Source organism: Portunus trituberculatus, chromosome 42 (genome assembly GCF_017591435.1).
Source record: "Portunus trituberculatus isolate SZX2019 chromosome 42, ASM1759143v1, whole genome shotgun sequence".
Classification (NCBI taxonomy): Eukaryota; Metazoa; Arthropoda; class Malacostraca; order Decapoda; family Portunidae; genus Portunus; species Portunus trituberculatus.
In genome coordinates this window covers 30,453,869-30,475,210 of record NC_059296.1, presented here as the reverse complement: position 1 = coordinate 30,475,210, position 21,342 = coordinate 30,453,869, and the positions used below count along the sequence as shown (strand labels likewise).

The window sequence follows — 21,342 nt, the reverse complement described above, 5'->3', positions numbered from 1 at the left end:
TACATTCACTCTTCACGTCGCGGGAGCGCCAAGGCAGCGATGGGTCGACACTAGCCGTACTAGTACGCTCATCTGTATACGTCTTCTAGGTTGCCAAAAGCGTGTGAGTATGAAGCGCTCGACACAAACATAGCTACAGTATAGAGGTTTTAGGAGGAAGGACAGACCTGGTGAGATCATCCTTTCTCTCTGTCTCGCCATCTGCTCACACGATACCAAGTCAAGTCCTTGTTTTCGTTTTGAAATAAAAGGTTTAAAGCCGCTGCGCCTTGTCATCTCATCCGTGGGGACTTTTTTGCTCTGTGTGTGTGTGTGTGTGTGTGTGTGTGTGTGTGTGTGTGTGTGTGTGTGTGTGTGTGTGTGTGTGTGTGTGTGTGTTTCCAGATTAACGTGAAAGTGACATTCTCTTCTCTCTAATCTTCACAAGAAAACTCCCACAGATCACGAAGCTCTGATTGTTGCTGTGCTCTCAAGGGATCCGCGGAAGAGTCCCGGACGAGAAGTGGAAGTAAAGAAATGATTAAAGAGAATCCAATACCTTCTCTTCCTACCCCACCCAACTCACACAAAGAAAAAATCCAATAGCACAAAACAAAGAGCTGACATGAAAGAGGGAGCGAGGTGTGGCCTTCCTCCTCCTCCTCCTCCTCCTCCTCCTCCTCTTCTATAGTTACCACTCAGAACACCCGTGCCCTACTCCCTTGTCTATTCCTATTATTTATTTTCCTTCCAATCTCAGCCTATGTGAACACAGTGAGGCGTGCATCACTGAACCACTAGTGTCTATTCACAGGAGACAACAGTAATAACACACAAACCACTTCGGCAAAGTCACAACGAGCAGGCACAAATAATCTTAACACGCCATTAAAACACAGCTAAGACACTGCACCGTTTCCCCGACACCTCTGAGTTTGGTGGGTGGATGTCCTCGGGGAGTATCTATATACCTCCTAACGCAGAGCTCCTTCTCTTTCACCAGGGTTGCTGACTTAAGGAATGATCTCCGAATCGAACTATCCAGACATTTCTCTCCTGTCTGCTACGTCTCTGGTTATTCCACTTGTTACTGCTATTGTTTGTATTTTGGTAGGAGAATCAAGTAAAGATTTGAATACCATATCAATGTTTGTTCAGTAATTATTTCGTCATTTCAGAGAGAGAGAGAGAGAGAGAGAGAGAGAGAGAGAGAGAGAGAGAGAGAGAGAGAGAGAGAGAGAGAGAGAGAGAGAGAGAGAGAGAGAGAGAGAGAGAGAGAGAGAGAGAGAGAGAGAGAGAGAGAGAGAGAGAGAGAGAGAGAGAGAGAGAGAGAGAGAGAGAGAGAGAGAGAAGCAATATATCTTTAGGTGAAGCGAGATGGAAATTTATTACAGGAAAACTATTAATCAAATTAAAACTCCATTTTCATCGAAGGTACTGACGCTAGAGGAGGAGGAGGAGGAGGAGGAGGAGGAGGAGGAGGAGGAGGAGGAGGAGGAGGAGGAGGAGGAGGAGAAGAGCAAGTTAACAATGATGAGCATGACAAACAAAGATAGACGTGAGAGTTTCCAGGAAGGCAGATACACAGAATAGAAAATAACAAGGGATGAAATAAAAAAAAAACAATATTGCACGAGAAAAATAACCTGAATACGTCGTTAAAGAATTCCATTTACCAAACCAGCCAAGCTAATCGTGACAGAGCAAGCACCACTACAACCACCACCACCGCCAACACCACCACTGCTACAACCACCACCACCTCCACCGTTGCCTCAAATTAAGAAAGTGAAAGAAAGGAATCGAGAAGCATCTTTTTGTATGGGTTCAAGTATTCGCTGCTTTGGTCACGAAGTAATGGTTCTTGGAAGGAAGCAGCGAGATGAATGTACGAAAACAACACTGAAAGAAGGAGGAGGAGGAGGAGGAGGAGGAGGAGGAGGAGGAGGAGGAGGAGGAGGAGGAGGAGGAGGAGGAGGAGGAGGAGAGAGGAGGAGGAGGAGGAGGAAGACGACGACGAGGAGGAGGAGGAGGAGGAAGACGACGACGAGGAGGAGGAGGAGGAGGAGGAGGAGGACGCTAAGGAGGAGAAGGAGAAGGAAGACCAGGAGGAAAAGGAGAAGTAAGACGACGAGGAGGAGGAGGACGATGCCGAGCCGGAGGAGAAGGAGGAGAAGGAGGAGGAGGACGCCGAGCAGAAGAAGGAAGAAGAGAAGGAAAAGGAGAACTACATATACATAGAAACACATAGGAAAGACGAGTGACAGGAGGCCTCGCGATCTATGACGAGGTCTAACGTTCACTAAACAACACTTAGAATAGATACCTGTCTTTCTAGGACAAAACAGGTGAACCTCCCCCACCACACCACTCTTTCCGACGTTACCCAACAAGAAAAACAAAATACACCCCGATTGCTGAGAGGTAGAATCAGGAAAGTTTATAAAGAAAAGATGGAAAGAAAAGAGATCTAATGTAACTTCTGCTACCCATGAAAAAATAAGATAAATAATAAAAAAAACACATCTTAAACTATTTTCTATATAATTCTAATCCAATTTACTTTTGAAAGTGGCCATTGTGTTAACCTGGACGACAGACAGGAGGAGGAGGAGGAGGAAGAGGAGAATGAATGAAAAATAGGGAGCTCTACTGTCACGATGAGAGACACGCTTTTACACAAACACTGGAACTGAGTCTGGCACAATTTACATGCGCCACTGTAGCACCTTTCGCTTCACTCTGCCCTTCCCTTCCTTTCTTTTCCTTCCTTTCCTCCATTTTCTCTGCGCCACTCCCACAAATTTACGCCCTTCGTTCCCAGGATACCCTCAATTTATGCTTCCTTTTCGTGTGTGTGTGTGTGTGTGTGTGTGTGTGTGTGTGTGTGTGTGTGTGTGTGTGTGTGTGTGTGTGTGTGTGTGTGTGTGTGTGTGTGTGTGTGTGTGTGTGTGTGTGTGTGTGTGTGTGTGTGTGTAACTCGAGGTAAATTGCATCCCCGCACATTTTTCCGTTCTCTCTATATACAAAACACACACAGGAACGATATCCACTTTTTATTTCATCTATTTATTTACACTGTTATCATTACTTTTCCTCCCGAGACCTGATCGAGAGCTGCTTTTCTCCTCACAAGACGTCCCATTATTATTAACACTATACAATCTTTACGCGTGTCAGCCAGCACCTTCATTCAATCCGCCTCTTCTTCTCTACTTTTGTCTTCTGTCTGTGGGATTTTACTTCGTTCATATACTTTTCTTCTTGTGTTCATTCCTCTGAAGCGAAAACTCAGCTAATTGGTGTTAAGGATTTTTTAAAAACTGAGGAAAATATAAATACACTCAAAAATTGACACACAGACAGGGTTGGCTGTTAGAATATAGAGAAGTAGAGAATCACAGGCACAGACATACATACGTAAATGGAAAGATGAACAAGTGTGCTAAAAGGTAGACTGGCATAAACGAAAATGAATGTAACTAAATCGATTGTTGTTAACCTTGCTCCAAAAAGACAAATGATTAGCACTGCTGCTACTACTACTACTACTACTACTACTACTACTACTACTACTACTACTACTACTACTACTACTACTCACTACACTACTACTACTGCTACTACTACTGCTAACCACTACTACTGCTACTTTACTACTACTACTACTACTACTACTACTACTACTACTACTACTACTACTACTACTACTACTACTACTACTACTACTACACCTACTACTACTACTACTACTACTACCACTACCACCTCTACTACTACTACTACCACCACCACTACCACCTCTACTACTACTACTACCATATCTACTACTACTACCACTGCTACCACAACTACTACTACTACTACTACTACTAACAAAAACTGGGGTAGGAGATACGATAACAGGATCCATTTGTGATATCTGACAGATTTAAGATCGATGACGAGTCTTGAGGGAGAGAGGAACCCCAGGGAGTAAAGGGAAGACGCCAGGAAAGGGAGAGAAGGTAGGTAGAGAAGATGGTAGGGATATAAAGGTGAATGGATTCAAGAAGGGCAGAGAAAGAGGAGGGAGGAGAAGTGGAAGACGAAAGGAGAAAAGTAAAGGATGGTGAGAGGATATGTGATGAACAAGGAAGATGAGAGAAAGGGAAGAGAAGGGAGAGAAGGAAGGAGGAAGTAAAAGAAGATGAAGGGGTGCATGGAGGGCAAGTGGTGGTTACTGGTACAAGGGAAGGCAAGGGTGGTGAGGACAGTGCTTAGTGGAAGAGGAACGCAGTGACAAAAATGTGAAAGGGGAATGAAAGAGGAAACAGGAGGAAGAGAAGTGAGAAGACCCGCGAGAAAAGATATGAAGCAAATAAAAAGAAGAACGGTGCAAGGGTCAGAGAGAGGGAACGTGGAAAAAAAAGAAAAATTGCAAGAAAAGGAAATAAGAAAAAAGATGCAAGGAGATAAAAAAAAAAAAAGTAAAGTTAAGGTTTGGAAAGATTTAGTTCGATACCGGCTAGTGGTGAGTGTGTCCTAGGTTTCACAGATTTGTAATGGCATTTCAGTGTTTAGAAGTCAACATTAATAGGTAACTTACGTCAAATGATGATGATAATAATGATGAGGAGGAGGAGGAGAAGGAAGAGGAGGAAGAACAAACGGATTAATGAATATACTCTCACTTTACCAGTTTCTCTCCAACAATATATATATATATATATATATATATATATATATATATATATATATATATATATATATATATATATATATATATATATAAAGAGAGAGAGAGAGAGAACGAAACGCTGAGCGCGATGCTACTCGCCCCCCATCACGTATGGCCTAAAAGTGATAAATTGGGTTGCGCCGCCCGGGAATCGAACCCGGGTCGCAAGAATGGGAATCTTGCATGATACCACTACACCAGCGGCGCGCTACGTGTCTTGTAGTGGCATGAGTCAAGCTGTTGCCTGTCCCATCACAGCCACCCTTCTAAGCTTTTATGCTGACCTGAGCACCCTCACCAAGGCTTCTCTGCGTCACTCTAAACACACGCCACCTTCCTTCCCACCCTCGCCCACTCCTCGCTTCCCTCTCCTTTTGTCACTTCGTCCAGGTGAGACCTGTGAAAGAGCCGGCAGGTGTGAAGGAGGAGGCTTAATGAAGGGCAGGTGAGGAGGGAAGGAGGGCGTGGGCGAGGAGAAAAGGTGAGGGTAGAACGGTGATCAATGACTCTTGTCCGCCTTTGTGAGGGTGAGAATAAAAATATCGGACCGCATTTGTGAGGCGAAAAGGAGAGGAATGGCCGCCAGTCCCAAACATGAGCCATAAGATGAAGGAGACGATAAAAACTTAATTTCGAGAATGACAATGACCAAAACAACCCCAGTAGTAGTAGTAGTAGTAGTAGTAGTAGTAGTAGTAGTAGTAGTAGTAGTAGTAGTAGTAGTAGTAGTAGTAGTAGTAATCGTAGTAGTAGTAATAGTAGTAGTAATAGTCATAGTAGTAGTAATAGTCGTCGTCGTCGTCGTCGTCGTCGTAGTAGTAGTAGTAGTAGTACTAGTAGTAGTAGTAGTAGTAGTAGTAGTAGTAGTAGTAGCAATAGTCGTCGTCGTCGTCGTCGTCGTCGTCGTCGTCGTAGTAGTAGTAGTAGTAGTAGTAGTAGTAGTAGTAGTAGTAGTAGTAGTAGTAGTAGTAGTAGTAGTAGTGGTGGTGGTGGTGGTGGTGATGGCAGAAGCAGCAGTATCAGTAATGGAGTAGCAGATAATGTAATATGTGAGATTGATCGAGTGATGACTGATAGTTTTGATAATGGTCATGACAGTGAAAGATTGAAGTTGTAAGAGGCTCTCGTGTGTGTGTGTGTGTGTGTGTGTGTGTGTGTGTGTGTGTGTGTGTGTGTGTGTGTGTGTGTGTGTGTGTGTGTGTGTGTGTGTGTGTGTACATTCCTAAAATTTTGATTCCATATGATTTATTTAACAAATCTATCTAAGTGATTTAGCAATGGACTTGTACTATCAATACTAATTTAATTCATACGAGGTAAATATCATAAGAACAAGTGAAACTACATATACACAAATATTCATCATTATTATTGAATGCCATTGATATAAAAAAAACTTAAATCAAATGTTCCTGCCCCTGACATGACAAACAGGCGAGGTTTGACACACACACAAAAAAACAAAAAATAGATAAATGAATGAAAAAATAAAATAAAACAAAATAAATGAATATACTAAAAAAAAAACGAGAATAAAACCACTTAAAGGAGAGATGAGGCACCGAGCTTTTGTGAGAGGAAACAGCAGAGAGGGAAAGGAGCTGGAGGAATAACATTAAGGAAAAGGGAGGATATGAGAGGGTGTGGCCAGTGAGGGAAAGAGAGAAAGAAGACAGTACAGAGGGAGAGAAGCGGAAGATAAGAGCTACGAAGGAAGAAGCAGAAGTGGGAGAGAAGAGACTGTGAGAGCTCTACGAAGCCAGTGTAAAAAAAAAAAAAAAAGTCGGTTGCGAGAGAGAGAGAGAGAGAGAGAGAGAGAGAGAGAGAGAGAGAGAGAGAGAGAGAGAGAGAGAGAGAGAGAGAGAGAGAGAGAGAGAGAGAGAGAGAGAGAGAGAGAGAGAGGAGTTAACAGCTTTTATTTATCAAGCACCAGCAAATAGGTATGTTAACCCCTTCAGTACCAGGACGCGTATCCATATTCTTTCTGCTTACTATTTGGTGATTTTATACAGCTTCAAAAACTCATGTGGGGATTAATATAGTGAAGACTGTGCCCATCAGACTTCGAACCTCCATAGACCCTTCCTACTGTAGATAAAATGGTCTAATCGTACACAAATCTCAAGGTAAAAATGTGTCCCAGTACTGATGGGGTTAATGAATATCTGTATCTTTGTAAGTGAAAACAGAAAGAAAGATGAAAGAAAAGAATATGGTAAAATGAAGCAGATTTTTGATGATTGGTTTTAATACTTTGTGTGCTATTGCGACTACTTAACCCCTTCAATACTGAGACGCAATTTTTACTTTGATTTTGAGGTGTGATTAGGTTATTTTATTGACATTAGGAAGGGCCTATGTAGGTCAGGTCAGAAGATTAATGGCCACAGTCTTCACTATTTTCATACCAACATAAGTTTCTGAAAATATGTAAAATCACCAAACAATGAGCAGAATGTATATGAAAACGCGTCATGGTATTAAGGGGATTAATATTCCAACCATTACCACCACCACTACTACTACCGTTACATAATAATGAAAATAATACAGAAATAAGAAAAACAATAAGAACAAAGACACAATAATAAACAACAATGATCAATGATATACGACAAAGACGAGCAATAATGGAAAAAGAAATCAAAAGAGATGAAAAAAAAAAACACGCAATAAAATCGTGGCGCGAGGAAGAGAAAGATTGGAGGAGGCAGTGAGCGCGTCTCGGTGTGAGGGAGTGGAGGTTATTTGCTCACTGCCAAACTTAATTACCACCTCACTATAAAAAAAAAGCAATTCACGGTTAAACAAATGAGAGAGAGAGAGAGAGAGAGAGAGAGAGAGAGAGAGAGAGAGAGAGAGAGAGAGAGAGAGAGAGAGAGAGATGCGTAATGTCAATTCTCCTTTTTCCACTTGTATTTTGTAATCTGGGATTCTTGTTATCTGAAAAACTTACCTCTCTCTCTCTCTCTCTCTCTCTCTCTCTCTCTCTCTCTCTCTCTCTCTCTCTCTATCTATCTATCTATCTATCTATCTATCTATCTCTCTCTCTCTCTCTCTGAAGGCAAGCGGCGGCTCAGGAAAGCAACTTAGTCGTCTGAGGTTTGAGACGTGGGAAGTATTGGAGTTTGTGTGGAATGTGATAAACGTGGCTGGCATAGAAACACGACTGCCATGCGAGGAAGCAAAGCACAGCAGCGGAAAGAATGGTTGGTAAATACACTTGGAGACATACTTAAGTTGATTTGGGATAAAGAATTACACTGAAGCTCACAAAGGCACTTGATACAAAACAAAAAACACACCGATCAAGGTCGCGTACGTGCTCAGACGACGTTTCTTTGTCACTTCTATGAGACTCAATGTCCTCAGCAGCTCTACTTACAACCCAGCGGTGCGTCATATAAGTATATTTTGAAACACCTCCACATCTCCACTATTTTCCGCTGAGTCGCTGAAGTTACACCGGTTTTTAAGGATGCTTTTTTCTCATGATTCTAGTGACAGGCCAGCAGATATTTACTTTACTAACAGAAGAAACACTCTTGAGAGCCAGTCCAATCACCTCAGTAGCCTTAGAAATTAATCGTTGGGAGATAGCAGACGTTTCTGATTACTGGGCATAACATGAAGATGGAAATAACTGAGCAGCGCCAATCAGCAAAGATAGCACCAGTATGCAGTGATTGAGGTCTCTTCAGGCAATTTGTGGCCAAGGAGTTCTGTGAGAGTGGAATCCTTTCTCATAATAAAGTGTTTTGTTTCTCGCCACAAACACTTAGCAATTCGACTATATTTGGACAGATATTCGCTTGTTTCGCTCACCTCTTGCTACGAGTACTGGCCTCAATGGGAAAAAAAAGATCCAGACTTGCTTTCTTAATGGTTGCTCACTTACATCAGCGTCGATCATAATTGATTATTCTCCGACTTAAATTCTCTAAGACACATTTCACAGACATAATTTCCACTAAAGAGATAATTCTCAAGGTAAACTGTGGCAGCTTACTTTGGAAAACGTTTATTGTAATTTGATGGGGAAGAACTTTAATACAAATCAGTTTAATCTAAATGGGTAAAATTCACACTTCTATGCACAGCGCGACAGTTCAACAGCAAATACTCAATTTCTAAATTTATATTAAGGAACGCAAAGCAAATAATGGATGATTAACAGGTAACTGGTGACCGTAACTTTATCATGATGGGCATAAGAAATTGCTGTTCATATTTATGTGTGAACCAGAAGGGAGTGGATAGAGGAAACAGCTTCAGCCACACGTGAAGGAACACAGGCTGGGAAGGGTGAAGGAGAACATGCTTTCTTTGTGCAAACCGGAGAGTGAACTACTCAATCGAACGTTAGAATAACATGGACTGCTGGAGTGGTCTCAATTGGAAAGGAGCTCGACAGATATCAGACGGAAAAGAAGCGGAGGAGTAGGAGGAAGAGATGATGATGGTAATTGATAATGTTTATATCAAAGACACATCAATCACTGCACATTTTCATCTTCTACTGTTGAACTTTCCATGTGATTCAATTTTGATGATGTTTGTCAGCGCCGCGTGTGCTTCTTGACGGTGTTGAGTGCGGCTTTCTGGCAAGACAGAAAGCAGTGGCGAGGCAATAAAAATTCCTGAATAAAGAAGGGGAGGAAAGCAAACAAGACGCCGGGGATCAAGAGGAATGAGTCTATAAAAAGTTTAATCTCTCTCACAGCCATTAAGTAGCAGTAATGTATTCGTCAAGTTTTGTGTCTTAATGAGAGGAGAGAGAGAGAGAGAGAGAGAGAGAGAGAGAGAGAGAGAGAGAGAGAGAGAGAGAGAGAGAGAGAGAGAGAGAGAGAGAGAGAGAGAGAGAGAGAGAGAGAGAGAGAGAGAGAGAGAGAGAGAGAGAGAGAGAGAGAGAGAGAGACTGAGGAGGGAGGAAGAGAGAGAGGGAGAAAGGAAGGGAGGGCATGGAGTTGAGACTGGGTGGGGAAAAGACGGTGTTCAGGGGCAGAGGAGAAAGAGTGGAAGAGAGGGAAAGGGAAATAGAAGTGTGGTGGATAAAAGGGGAAATGTAAAGGATTAGAAAAATAAATAAACACACACACACACACACACACACACACACACACACACACACACACACACACACACACACACACACACACACACACCATTCTTATCTCAGCGGAGTGGCGAAGAAAAGCGCCAAACTTTGAGAAGAAAGGACAATTGAACTTTAGTCATTGATGGCCAAAGTTTACTCTCATAAATGAATGATAACGAGAGAGAGAGAGAGAGAGAGAGAGAGAGAGAGAGAGAGAGAGAGAGAGAGAGAGAGAGTCTCTCTCTCTCTCTCTCTCTCTCTCTCTCTCTCTCTCTCTCTCTCTCTCTCTCTCTCTCTCTCTCTCTCTCTCTCTCTCTCTCTCAAAGGGATGAGACAACTTTTCAATCATCCGTTGTGTCCCTCAGCGAGCCACACTCACACGGAGAGGAGTCGCTAACTACGCAATAGTAAGCGTGTGTGTGTCTGGGAGTTGATATTCCTTGTCTCATCTTTATACAGCAATGGGACAAAATTTTGGATAAAACTTAGGCACTCAACGAAGAACAGCTGCAAATTTTTCCTTTATTCCCGACCAGTAATCATCAAAAGCGTCCTCAAACCTTCATGTACTTTTTTTCAAAATTTCTGCATTTAGTTGATGCATTCAGGGACTGTATACTAATTTCTTGCGTCTTCCCTTATTTTTTTTTTTATATGTTCTCCAACCGCCACAGTAAAAATGTAACACAGAAACAATGATGTACTGAAAGCTGGAGGAGGTGTCGAAGTGCCTGTGTGGTTGCAAGGTGCACTTGTTTCAGGTCTCCTGTCCTCCGGGAAGTAAGAGGCGCAATCTGCTCCTGAAAACTGTTATCAGGAGACGTGCATGGAAATCTTTACATTTTGTGTTACGAACTTTTATGCAAGAGCGCATTATCACAACAGCTCGTAATGCAAAAAACTAGTGAAAGGTCCTGGAAAACACCTGCTAAGGGAAGAAGAGGGATGGGGAGACGAAATGAGATGGAAAGACTTGAGATGGAGGTGCGAGGAAAGGGAGCAACAAGAGATACACAGGACAGCAATGACTGGGGAAAACTCGTGCGTGGCGCCAACCACTGACACCGAGACACACACGAGACAGACAAACAGACAGATGGACAGACACAGGCAAGGCGAGGCCCTGTGCTCTGGTGAAAGGAGGCTCACCACGCGCCGCAAATCCCACGGCATCCCGCTGCCCGCCACACTTATCTGGAGGTGAGAGTTGCACACCAATCCTTGCTCCCCGATAAGTGAAAGAGTGATGTGTTTTTCTCCCAAGCCTTTCAGTCCACGACAGCTGCAGCGGAGAAAGGGAAAGACACGCCCTGACCTGCACAGCACTGCACTCCACTTCCACACTATGGAAAAGGAGGACTTCCCATCCACCCCAAGGCACCACACAAAACTCCACAATCACAACGTTACACGCACTGCCGCCTCAAAGGAACCACTCCCTCCAACATACATTGTACTTACTACCTCACAAGGAAAAGGCTGCGTCATGAAGCACAACTGTACCCACACACTGTTACCCACAAACCCTCATCAGCATACACGCACTTAGACATACCATATTCACACTTCACACACACACACACACACACACACACACACACACACACACACACACACACACACACACACACACACACATCACACAGAGAGAGAGAGAGAGAGAGAGAGAGAGAGAGAGAGAGAGAGAGAGAGAGAGAGAGAGAGAGAGAGAGAGAGAGAGAGAGAGAGAGAGAGAGAGAGAGAGATGATGTGGGATGGAGGAAAGAAGAAAGTAAGAGAGAGGGAGGAAGGGTGTGAGAGAGAGAAGAGAGGAGGTAGGCAGAGAGGGGCAGGTTACAGCCTCCTCCACCAAACACAAACTCGTGGAAGAGTAAGAGAACGTCCGGGTCTTGAAGTGGCAATTTGTGGTGAACACTCTTGTACTGGTGAGGGTCCTTGGGCGATGAGAGAGAGAGAGAGAGAGAGAGAGAGAGAGAGAGAGAGAGAGAGAGAGAGAGAGAGAGAGAGAGAGAGAGAGAGAGAGAGAGAGAGAGAGAGAGAGAGAGAGAGAGAGAGAGAGAGAGAGAGAGAGAGAGAGAGAGAGAGAGAGAGAGAGAGAGAGAGAGAGAGAGAGAGAGAGAGAGAGAGAGAGAGAGAGAGAGAGAGAGAGAGAGAGAGAGAGAGAGAGAGAGAGAGAGAGAGAGAGAGAGAGAGAGAGAGAGAGAGAGAGAGAGAGAGAGAGAGAGAGAGAGAGAGAGAGAGAGAGAGAGAGAGAGAGAGAGAGAGAGAGAAATATGAGGGACAGAGGATGACTCAGACTGGAGAACAAGAAAGGGACAGCAAAACACAGCAAGAGAGACAAGAGACAGGATGAGTCAAAAGGAAAGTAAGATCAGAATGAATAACAGGATGCAGAGGGAGTGAAGGAGAAAATGGGGAGCCGCCGTGGTACAGTGGAACCATGGGTGCTTTGGGGTCCGAGGGGTCTCCAAGCGCACGGGTTCGAATCCTGTCCAAGGTCCGAGTGTAGGTTGGGCTTCCTCACTCGGGGCAACGGTTTCCTAGCGGGTGGGCTTTCAGATAGGAGGTACCAGAAAAAGTACCCTCTTTAACCCATAAATTCCCGTGAAAAGCCCAGATGGTATAAAAAAAAAAAAAGATGCGAACAGGAAAAACGGTAGAGAAGAGACGTGCGAGGAAAGACAGTGAGAGAAATGGAGGAATAAGAGAATCGTGTCATAAATAATAAGTATGTGTGGCTAACGTGGATAAAAAGAGTGAGGAATAAAGGGAGAGAGGGAATGAGTTTTTATTATGGGCAAGAAAGAAAGTTAAGAAAGGAATGAAGAGTGAACGGTATGTGTGTGTGTGTGTGTGTGTGTGTGTGTGTGTGTGTGTGTGTGTGTGTGTGTGTCTGTGTGTAATTCACTGTTTGATCTGCTGCAGTCTCTGACGAGACAGCCAGACGTTACCCTACGAAACGAGCTCAGAGCTCATTATTTCCGATCTTCGGATAGGCCTGAGACCAGGCACACACCACACACCGGGACAACAAGGTCACAACTCCTCGATTTACATCCCGTACCTATTCACAGCTAGGTGAACAGGGGCTACACGTGAAAGGAGACACACCCAAATATCTCCACCCGCCCGGGGAATCGAACCCCGGTCCTCTGGCTTGTGAAGCCAGCGCTCTAACCACTGAGCTACCGGGCCGTGTGTGTGTGTGTGTGTGTGTGTGTTCATTAGCGTCCGTTCGGTTGCATATGATGGCAGTGTCACGCCGATAATGAGAAAGGAGCTATCAGAAAGACGGAGGAGAGAGAAATTTAATAAACACACATCAATGTTGGACTCATGGAGGAGGAGGAAGAGGAGGAGGAGGAGGAGGAGGAGGAGGAGGAGGAGGAGGAGGAGGAGGAGGAGGAGGAGGAGGAGGAGGAGAAGGAGGAGGAGGAGAAGGAGAAGGAGAAGGAGAAGGAGAAGGAAAAGGAGGAGAAGGAGGAGAAGGAGAAGGAGAAGGAGAAAGAGAAAAGAAGAGAAGAGAGAAAGAGAAGGAGAAGGAGAAGGAGAAAAGAAAGAGAAAGAGAAAGAGGAGGAGGAGGAGGAGGAGGAGGAGGAGGAGGAGGAGGAGGAGGAGGAGGAGGAGGAGGAGGAGGAGGAGAAGGAGAAGGAGAAGAAGGAGAAGGAGAAGGAAGGAGAAGGAGAAGGAGAAGGAGGAGAAGGAGGAGAAGGAGAAGGAGAAAGAGAGAGAGAAGAGAAGAACAGAAAGAAAGAAAGAGGGAGGAGGAGGAGAAGGAGGAGGAGGAGGAGGAGGAGGAGGAGGAGGAGGAGGAGGAGGAGGAGGAGGAGGAGGAGGAGGAGGAGGAATACAATACAAAGAGCAACAGACCCTTAGGAGTGAAAACTATCTACTAACTACCAGTGGTAGAGACAGGAGCAAAGCAGAAGAGGAAAAAAGGCGAAACCATGTGATATTAAAAATCACATGGAGGAGTGAGTGTAGTCTGAGTGTTTGTGGGGAGTGTTAACGCTTGGTGAATGTCAGGAGTGTAGGAGACAGTGGTAGGTCGAATGGGTGGTGCGGCAGCCTTGCCTGGCGCTTTCTAGGAGGCAGCAGTCAATCAGGCCCCAGCTCCGTTCAATCCACTGAGATAGCATACTTTCTCTGTAGGGACGCCGTACGCTGATAACCCCTTGCAACATTGATCCCTGGTACTTCGTTCCCGATGATGATCAATGGTTGTCAAGGCCCTCTCCAAACACAGCCCGTCACAGGTCGAGAGTAGTAGTAGTGACCGTTCACTCTGGGCTATCTGTGCGTGTATGCAATGTACGAGTAGTGTAGTATGTATGTAAACACAGTGTGGAGTCAAAAAGGTGGTGCGGCAACCTTGCCTGGCGCTTTCAAGAGAAGCAGCAGTCAATCAGGCCCCAGCTCCGTAGGAGAAAAGGAGAAAGGAGCCGCACACTGAGGAGGCAGGGTGAGAAGGAGAAGGAGGAGGAGGAGGAGGAGGAGGAGGAGGAGGAGAAGGAGAAGGAGGAGGAGGAGGAGGAGGAGGAGGAGGAGGAGGAGGAGGAAGAAGGAGGAGGAGAAGGAGGAGGAGGAGGAGGAGGAAAAGGAGGAGGAGGAAAAGGAGGAGGAGGAGGAGGAGGAGGAGGAGAAAAAAAAGGAGGACTAGTAGTAAACTCAGATATCAGGTAAACCGACAAAGAAGAGGCTAGGCAAGGCAAAAAGAACCATGACGACACCACCGCACAGAGCCACACACAAACAAACACACAGACGGGCAAAAAGTCACGAAAAGTGAAGTGAATGAACGGCCGCGAGGGAGAGTCACTGAATCGAGTCAAGGGGCAGAAGTATCGGCCTGGAGGTGAGACTGAAGTGAACTGCAACAAATATATCATGAAAAGACTGGTAGAGATTTCTTGTGGTTAAACTCTATTTGTGTGTGTGTGTGTGTGTGTGTGTGTGTGTGTGTGTGTGTGTGTGTGTGTGTGTGTGTGTGTGTGTGTGTGTGTGTGTGTGTGTGTGTGTGTGTGTGTGTGTGTGTGTGTGTGTGTGTGTGTGTGTGTGTGTGTGTGTGTGTTTAACATGAAGTGGTTTTCTAACAGTAAGCACTTCAGACATTTGATAAAACTCTCGCTTGTTATTACGGTCTGCAATAAACTTTGTGTCGATCACGACTGTCACTTTCCCTGGCTCAAAATTTTCGTTTTTTCAGTTTATTTTTTTTCTACCCACTTGCCTGTTTACCTGCCTGCCTGCCTGCCTGCCTGCCTGCTGCTTTCCTGTCTGTCTGTTTGCCTACCTGCCTGCCTGCCTGCCTGCCTGCCTGCCTGCCTGCCTGTCTGTTTACCTGGCTGCCCTTTTACCTGCCTGCCTTCTATATACCTGTCTGATTGTCTGCCTGCCTGCCTGCCTGTCTGTATACCTGTCTGATTGTCTGCCTGCTTTCCTGCCTGCCTGTTTGCTTACCTGCCTGCCTGTCTGCCTGTCTGCCTTTATGGGTGTTCATTTACATTCTGCATATTTATGTTATAACTTTACGTGAGATGATCCTAGGAATGATCCTCTTGAAATTGCAGTTTTTATTCAAAATTCATGAACATTTTTGTAATATTTCTTCTACTTTTTTTTCTATTTTTGTTTTGTATGTGTTAATTTAAAGCATTTGAAACTCTCCTCTTCATTTCTCCACATAACGATACCTTGTATTACAGCGCCTTTCCTCACCTCCTGTCTAGCTTATTCTTTCATCCTGTTTTCCTCCCTCTTATTGCCACACTCAGTCCCTCTCACTCTCTCCGCACACCACCTCCTTAACAAGACCACCACAGCCTTTTCCCGCAGATTCATCTTCCTCTAATGCTTCACACACTCCTCTTACAACTGTTCCTATCGTTTGTGCTCCTTCCTTAGGCGTTTGTCTCTCTTCAAATCTCTATAATACATTGCTTATTAGATTCAGGTGACTGGAGTCCCCTGCATACACTGCCCTGTTTAGTTCTAGAAAAATGGTAACTAATATAATATTAATAAATGCTTAGGACTATACTTACACAAATAGTAAATAAAGATAAAAATAATAATAATAACAAAATAAAGATCTCCCAAATTAGAAGAGAGAGAGAGAGAGAGAGAGAGAGAGAGAGAGAGAGAGAGAGAGAGAGAGAGAGAGAGAGAGAGAGAGAGAGAGAGAGAGAGAGAGAGAGAGAGAGAGAGAGAGAGAGAGAGAGATGACCAAGATTAAATAAAAGGGAAAGGAAAAAAAGGAGAAGAGAGTGAGATAAAAGAAGGGAATGAAGGGAGAAGGAAAAAGAAATGAGGGTACATAAAGGCAGTGAAGGAGAAGGAAGGGGAAGGAAGAGGAAGGAACAAGAAGAAGAAACCGTGGAAAGAGAGACACAGGAAAAAAAAAAAAAAAAAAAGAGAGATTTGAATGTTGGTCACGTTTTTAGTTTTCCAGGAAGCATTTTCGTTTTCTTTCTTGTTTATTTAGCACACGTCAACACATTTCCACGTCACGTTATTTGGGTCCAGTCACTGCGGCCACTTCTTCATTCTTTCCCAGTGCAATATTCACTTTTTCGTATTTCACTGTTTCTTTAGCTCAACATTTAGAGAATTAGTTCATTTTTTTTTTCTCTTTTCTTCTTTTTAACCCCTTCAGTACCAGGACGCATTTTTATCGTGATTTTTGGGCACAACTAGACTATTTTATTTACATTCACATTTATTACAGTCACTGAGGCCACTTAGATCATTATTTCATGTTTACTTTTTCTTCTATTTAATTCACTCATTACCGGGAAACATTTTTGTCATGAGTTTTGGGTATGACTAGGCGATTTTATTTACATTAGGAAGGATCTATGGAAGTCAGAAATTTGATGGCCAGAGTCTTCACTATTGCAATCCCCCACATACGTTTCTGAAGCTGTATAAAATCACCAAACAGTAAGCAGAATAAAGAGGAAGTAGTGAAAGGGGTTAATTCTATTCGTATATTTGATATTATTTGTATTTTCTCCTCTGCTTCTTTAAATATTTGCTCTTTCTTTTCTTTTTTCACTTATCATCGTATATTCATTTCATCACTACAAAGCTTATCAGTTTCCTTCTAAACCTCTTCAATACTGGAACACATTTCTACCTTGAGATTTATGTATGATTAGACCATTTTACTGACATTAGGAAGGGTCTATAGAGGTCAGAAGATTAATGGCCACACTCTTCACTATTCTTATCCTCACCTAAGTTTCTGAAGCTGCATAAAACCACCAAATAGTAGGAAGAATCAATATGGAAACGCGTCATGGTACTCAAGGGGTTAAGATTATATAATTCCCTTGTGTGCTTTCTTGTTCCATTTACTTCATGAATATTACTTCCCATCTACACAACTGCGCATGCATATGTTTTTGTCACACTATCTTGAATAATTCCTTACATAGAAGAGTATTTACATATCATTCTTTTTATCCTTCAGTCATCCCTGTTTCTGCACCGAGTCTTGCTTCTTCTGCCTCAAGCTTGTCAACGCGTTTGCAGTTTTGTTTATGATTTTGTTTATGATCTCTCTCTCTCTCTCTCTCTCTCTCTCTCTCTCTCTCTCTCTCTCTCTCTCTCTCTCTCTCTCTCTAGGCAAGACATGTATCTCCCTTTCATGACGAGATAAGAAAGGAAAGAAAACCAAGAAAATAGTGATGAAGCAAGGGACGAACCTGGAGGAGTCACAAAGAACAAAGAGGACGAGACGGAAGGAAGCAAAAGAAAGAGAAGACACCACGAAATATAGACAAGTCACAGGAAGCCAAGGGAAGCCAGGAGCAGCTGATGGAACCCAGACAACTCATGGAGATTAAACTATTGAAAACACAGCAACACAAGACAACATATACCTAAAGGAATCATTATAGTTTACTTTACACTCTGATGTGATAAAAAAAAAAATTGCAGGAGATTGACTTTCCCCTGCGTCTATCCCATTCACTTGCATTGTTTGTGTCCGTCAGTGTCACGTAAGACGAGTAAAATCACAGAGATGGAATAAAAGATGAACAAGCAACGTAAGATGGCGACAGGAGGGAAAGAGCAAGGAAAATTCGATGAACGCCAAGCTGAAGGAGGCGAGAGAATGTCAGAAAGATCTTTGCAATACACAAACGCTACTGTTACCTTCCTCATCCACAACCACCACCAGCACCACCACCATCTCACCCTCCCTCCTCCTCTTCCTCCTGGTCTCCTTCCCTCAGCCCTCCCTGTCTATCAGAAGAGGTTTGAACGGTGCTATAAAAAAAAAAAAGAAGCATAATTGGAGCCGGCGAAGTAAAGGGAAAAAAGATAAAAAAGGAAAGTTTGCTCCGAGGAGAGGAGAGAAGGAAAGGAAAGGAGAGAACGAAATTGGGAAAACGAGGAAGGCAAAGCTGTTGAGAGAGAGAGAGAGAGAGAGAGAGAGAGAGAGAGAGAGAGAGAGAGAGAGAGAGAGAGAGAGAGAGAGAGAGAGAGAGAGAGAGAGAGAGAGAGAGAGAGAGAGAGAGAGAGAGAGAGAGAGAGGAGAGAGAGAGGAGGAGGAGGAGGAGGAGGAGGGAGAGGAGGAGGAGGAGGAGGAGGAGGAGGAGGAGGAGGAGGAGGAGGAGGAGGAGGAGGAGGAGGAGGAGGAGGAGGAGGAGGAGGAGGAGGAGGAGGAGGAGGAGGAGGAAAAAGCAGAAAGGGAGGAAACGAAAGGGGAGAAAGAGGTGGAGGAAGAATTTGAGGAGGATAAGGAGGAAAAGCGGAATAGCTGGAAGAGGAGAGGATACAAGAATACAAAGGAAAAAATGATAAAGATAAGATGAGGACGCAAAGTAAGATAAAAGAAACGAAAGGAAGGAGAGGGAAAGGAGAAATGAATGGATAAGATAGAAGAAAAGAAACAAGCTATGTATCCACCTCCTGCTTGTTTATCTTCCACCAAACACTCTTGCCAAACACCTCTCAGCGGCGGCAATACAAAGGAGGAGGAGGAAGTGAGACCAGCTGTGGAGGAGACTCGGATATATGTCTGTGTTTATAAGTGAATGTGTGTGTGTGTGTGTGTGTGTGTGTAAACGTGCAATAATCTCTCTCTCTCTCTCTCTCTCTCTCTCTCTCTCTCTCTCTCTCTCTCTCTCTCTCTCTCTCTCTCTCTCTCCCTTAATTAAGTTACGCACACAAACCCAATTTATGTGTTCAAATAATCCTGAACATCTAAAACATTCGTGTAATTTTCAAATCCGCAACGATATACTAAACTACTCTCTCTCTCTCTCTCTCTCTCTTAGTAGTAATCCCACCATCACTAGCCACATCTCCCAATCGCGGCAGCAAACAACAACATCGTTCCCTCACACAACACGCGGCGCTGGAAAGATTTGTCCTGTTGGGAGCTGACGTGAGCGTTCATCCAGACACTGCCCGGTGAAAGACGACCTCGCTGACTGATGGCAGTGCTGAGCCTCGCTGCACAAAGGCCAGGTCACGCAGCGCCGATAATGCAACTCGGGGAGAGAAAACAGCGATGAAAGGGTGAAGGGAGGGATCGAGCGAGAGAAAGAGGGAAGGAACGGATGGCCGGAGGGAGAGAAGAATGAAAGAACGATGGAAGAATGGAAAGAAGGGAAAATAATAGGAAAAAAGAAACGAGGAAAGGAAGGAAAAAGAGATGAGCCAAAACATGGAGAGGGAGAAAGAGACGGAAGGAAGAAATATTATGACTCAGAGGAGACGAGCAATGTTATGAAAGGAGAGTAAGCACAGGACGAGATGAGGAAGTGAATGAAGAGGAGAGAGTTAAGGTAAAAGAGAAAATGGAGGAAGAGATGCAGGATGAGGAGGAGGAGCAGGAGGAGGAGGAGGAGGAGGAGGAGGAGGAAGAATAAGAGAAGATGTTTGCAGTTGTAGTTTTCTCGTTATTTTGGTAAGTTACGACTGTCTACTGAACTCCTTTATTTCTGAAAATATTGGCAATTTTCATAATTCGGCGCTGTCTCGTGATCATATGTCCTTTGTTAGTAGGTTATCGTGTGTGTGTGTGTGTGTGTGTGTGTGTTTCACTGTTTGTTTGATCTGCTGCAGTCTCTGACGAGACAGCCAGACGTTACCCTACGGAGCGAGCTCAGAGCTCATTATTTCCGATCTTCGGATAGGCCTGAGACCAGGCACACACCACACACCGGGACAACAAGGTCACAACTTCTCGATTTACATCCCGTACCTACTCACTGCTAGGTGAACAGGGGCTACACGTGAAAGGAGACACACGCAAATATCTCCACCCGGCCGGGGATTCGAACCCCGGTCCTCTGACTTGTGAAGCCAGCGCTCTAACCACTGAGCTACCGGGCGTGTAATTGTAGTGTGTGTGTGTGTGTGTGTGTGTGTGTAATTCACTGTTTGATCTGCTGCAGTCTCTGACGAGACAGCCAGACGTTACCCTACGGAACGAGCTCAGAGCTCATTGTTTCCGATCTTCGGATAGACCTGAGACCAGGCACACACCACACACCGGGACAACAAGGTCACAACTCCTCGATTTACATCCCGTACCTACTCACTGCTAGGTGAACGGGGGCTACACGTGAAAGGAGACACACCCAAATATCTCCACCCGGCCGGAGAATCGAACCCCGGTCATCTGGCTTGTGAAGCCAGCGCTCTAACCACTGAGCTACCGGGCCGTGTGTGTGTGTGTGTGTGTGTGTGTGTGTGTGTGTGTGTGTGTGTGTGTGTGTGTGTGTGTGTGTGTGTGTGTGTGTGTGTGTCACTGTTTGATCTGCTGCAGTCTCTGACGAGACAGCCAGACGTTACCCTACGGAACGAGCTCAGCGCTCATTATTTCCGATCTTCGGATAGGCCTGAGACCAGGCACACACACACCAGGACAACAAGGTCACAACTCCTCGATTTACATCCCGTACCTACTCACTGCTAGGTGAACAGGGGCTACACGTGAAAGGAGACACACCCAAATATCTCCACCCGGCCGGGGAATCGAACCCCGGTCCTCTGGCTTGTGAAGCCAGCGCTCTAACCACTGAGCTACCAGGTGTGTGTGTGTGTGTGTGTGTGTGTGTGTGTGTGTGTGTGTGTGTGTGTGTGTGTGTGTGTGTGTGTGTGTGTGTGTGTGTGTGTGCCTGCGCGCGAGAGCAAAGAGGAACACTCACTTCGTCCTTCAGGAAGCTCCAGGTCCTCGTCTGATCGCATGTCTGTGGAAGAAATACAATAGTAAGGCAGGAACACACCCACCACGGACGCAGCACATACACACACACACACACACACACACACACACACACACACACACACACACACACACACACACACACACGAAACTATACAGATTTGTGAGAAAATCATTATAGAATATTGGGTGTTGAGAGGAACTGAACCTGGTGAACAAAGTAATCGTGGACACATCAACACTACAATTACAATGACGCAACATCAATTCGGATAAAAGCTTGAACTGTAATATTTGCTGTACAGGAAGAGAGAATGCATTTGGAAATCACTTGTTTCCTTTGAGGACAGTAATGT

General features: G+C 44.5%; 1 protein-coding gene and 1 non-coding gene across 4 annotated transcripts in view; both read right to left on the bottom strand.

Annotated features, from left to right (window-relative positions):
* The window catches only part of LOC123517428, a 114,500-nt gene that overhangs the window by 37,393 nt on the left and 55,765 nt on the right, over positions 1-21,342 (bottom strand). For 2 of the 3 annotated variants that reach the window (XM_045277460.1, XM_045277461.1), the window contains exon 3: positions 20,971-21,011. The exons of the other annotated variant lie outside the window; for it this stretch is intronic. In XM_045277460.1, coding sequence (XP_045133395.1) covers positions 20,971-21,011 — 41 coding nt within the window. The remainder of the gene's footprint in view (positions 1-20,970; positions 21,012-21,342) is intronic. 3 annotated transcript variants of the gene reach the window in all.
* Positions 4,836-4,906, bottom strand: Trnag-ccc. The gene has a single exon. It is a non-coding gene; the product is annotated as a tRNA-Gly (tRNA).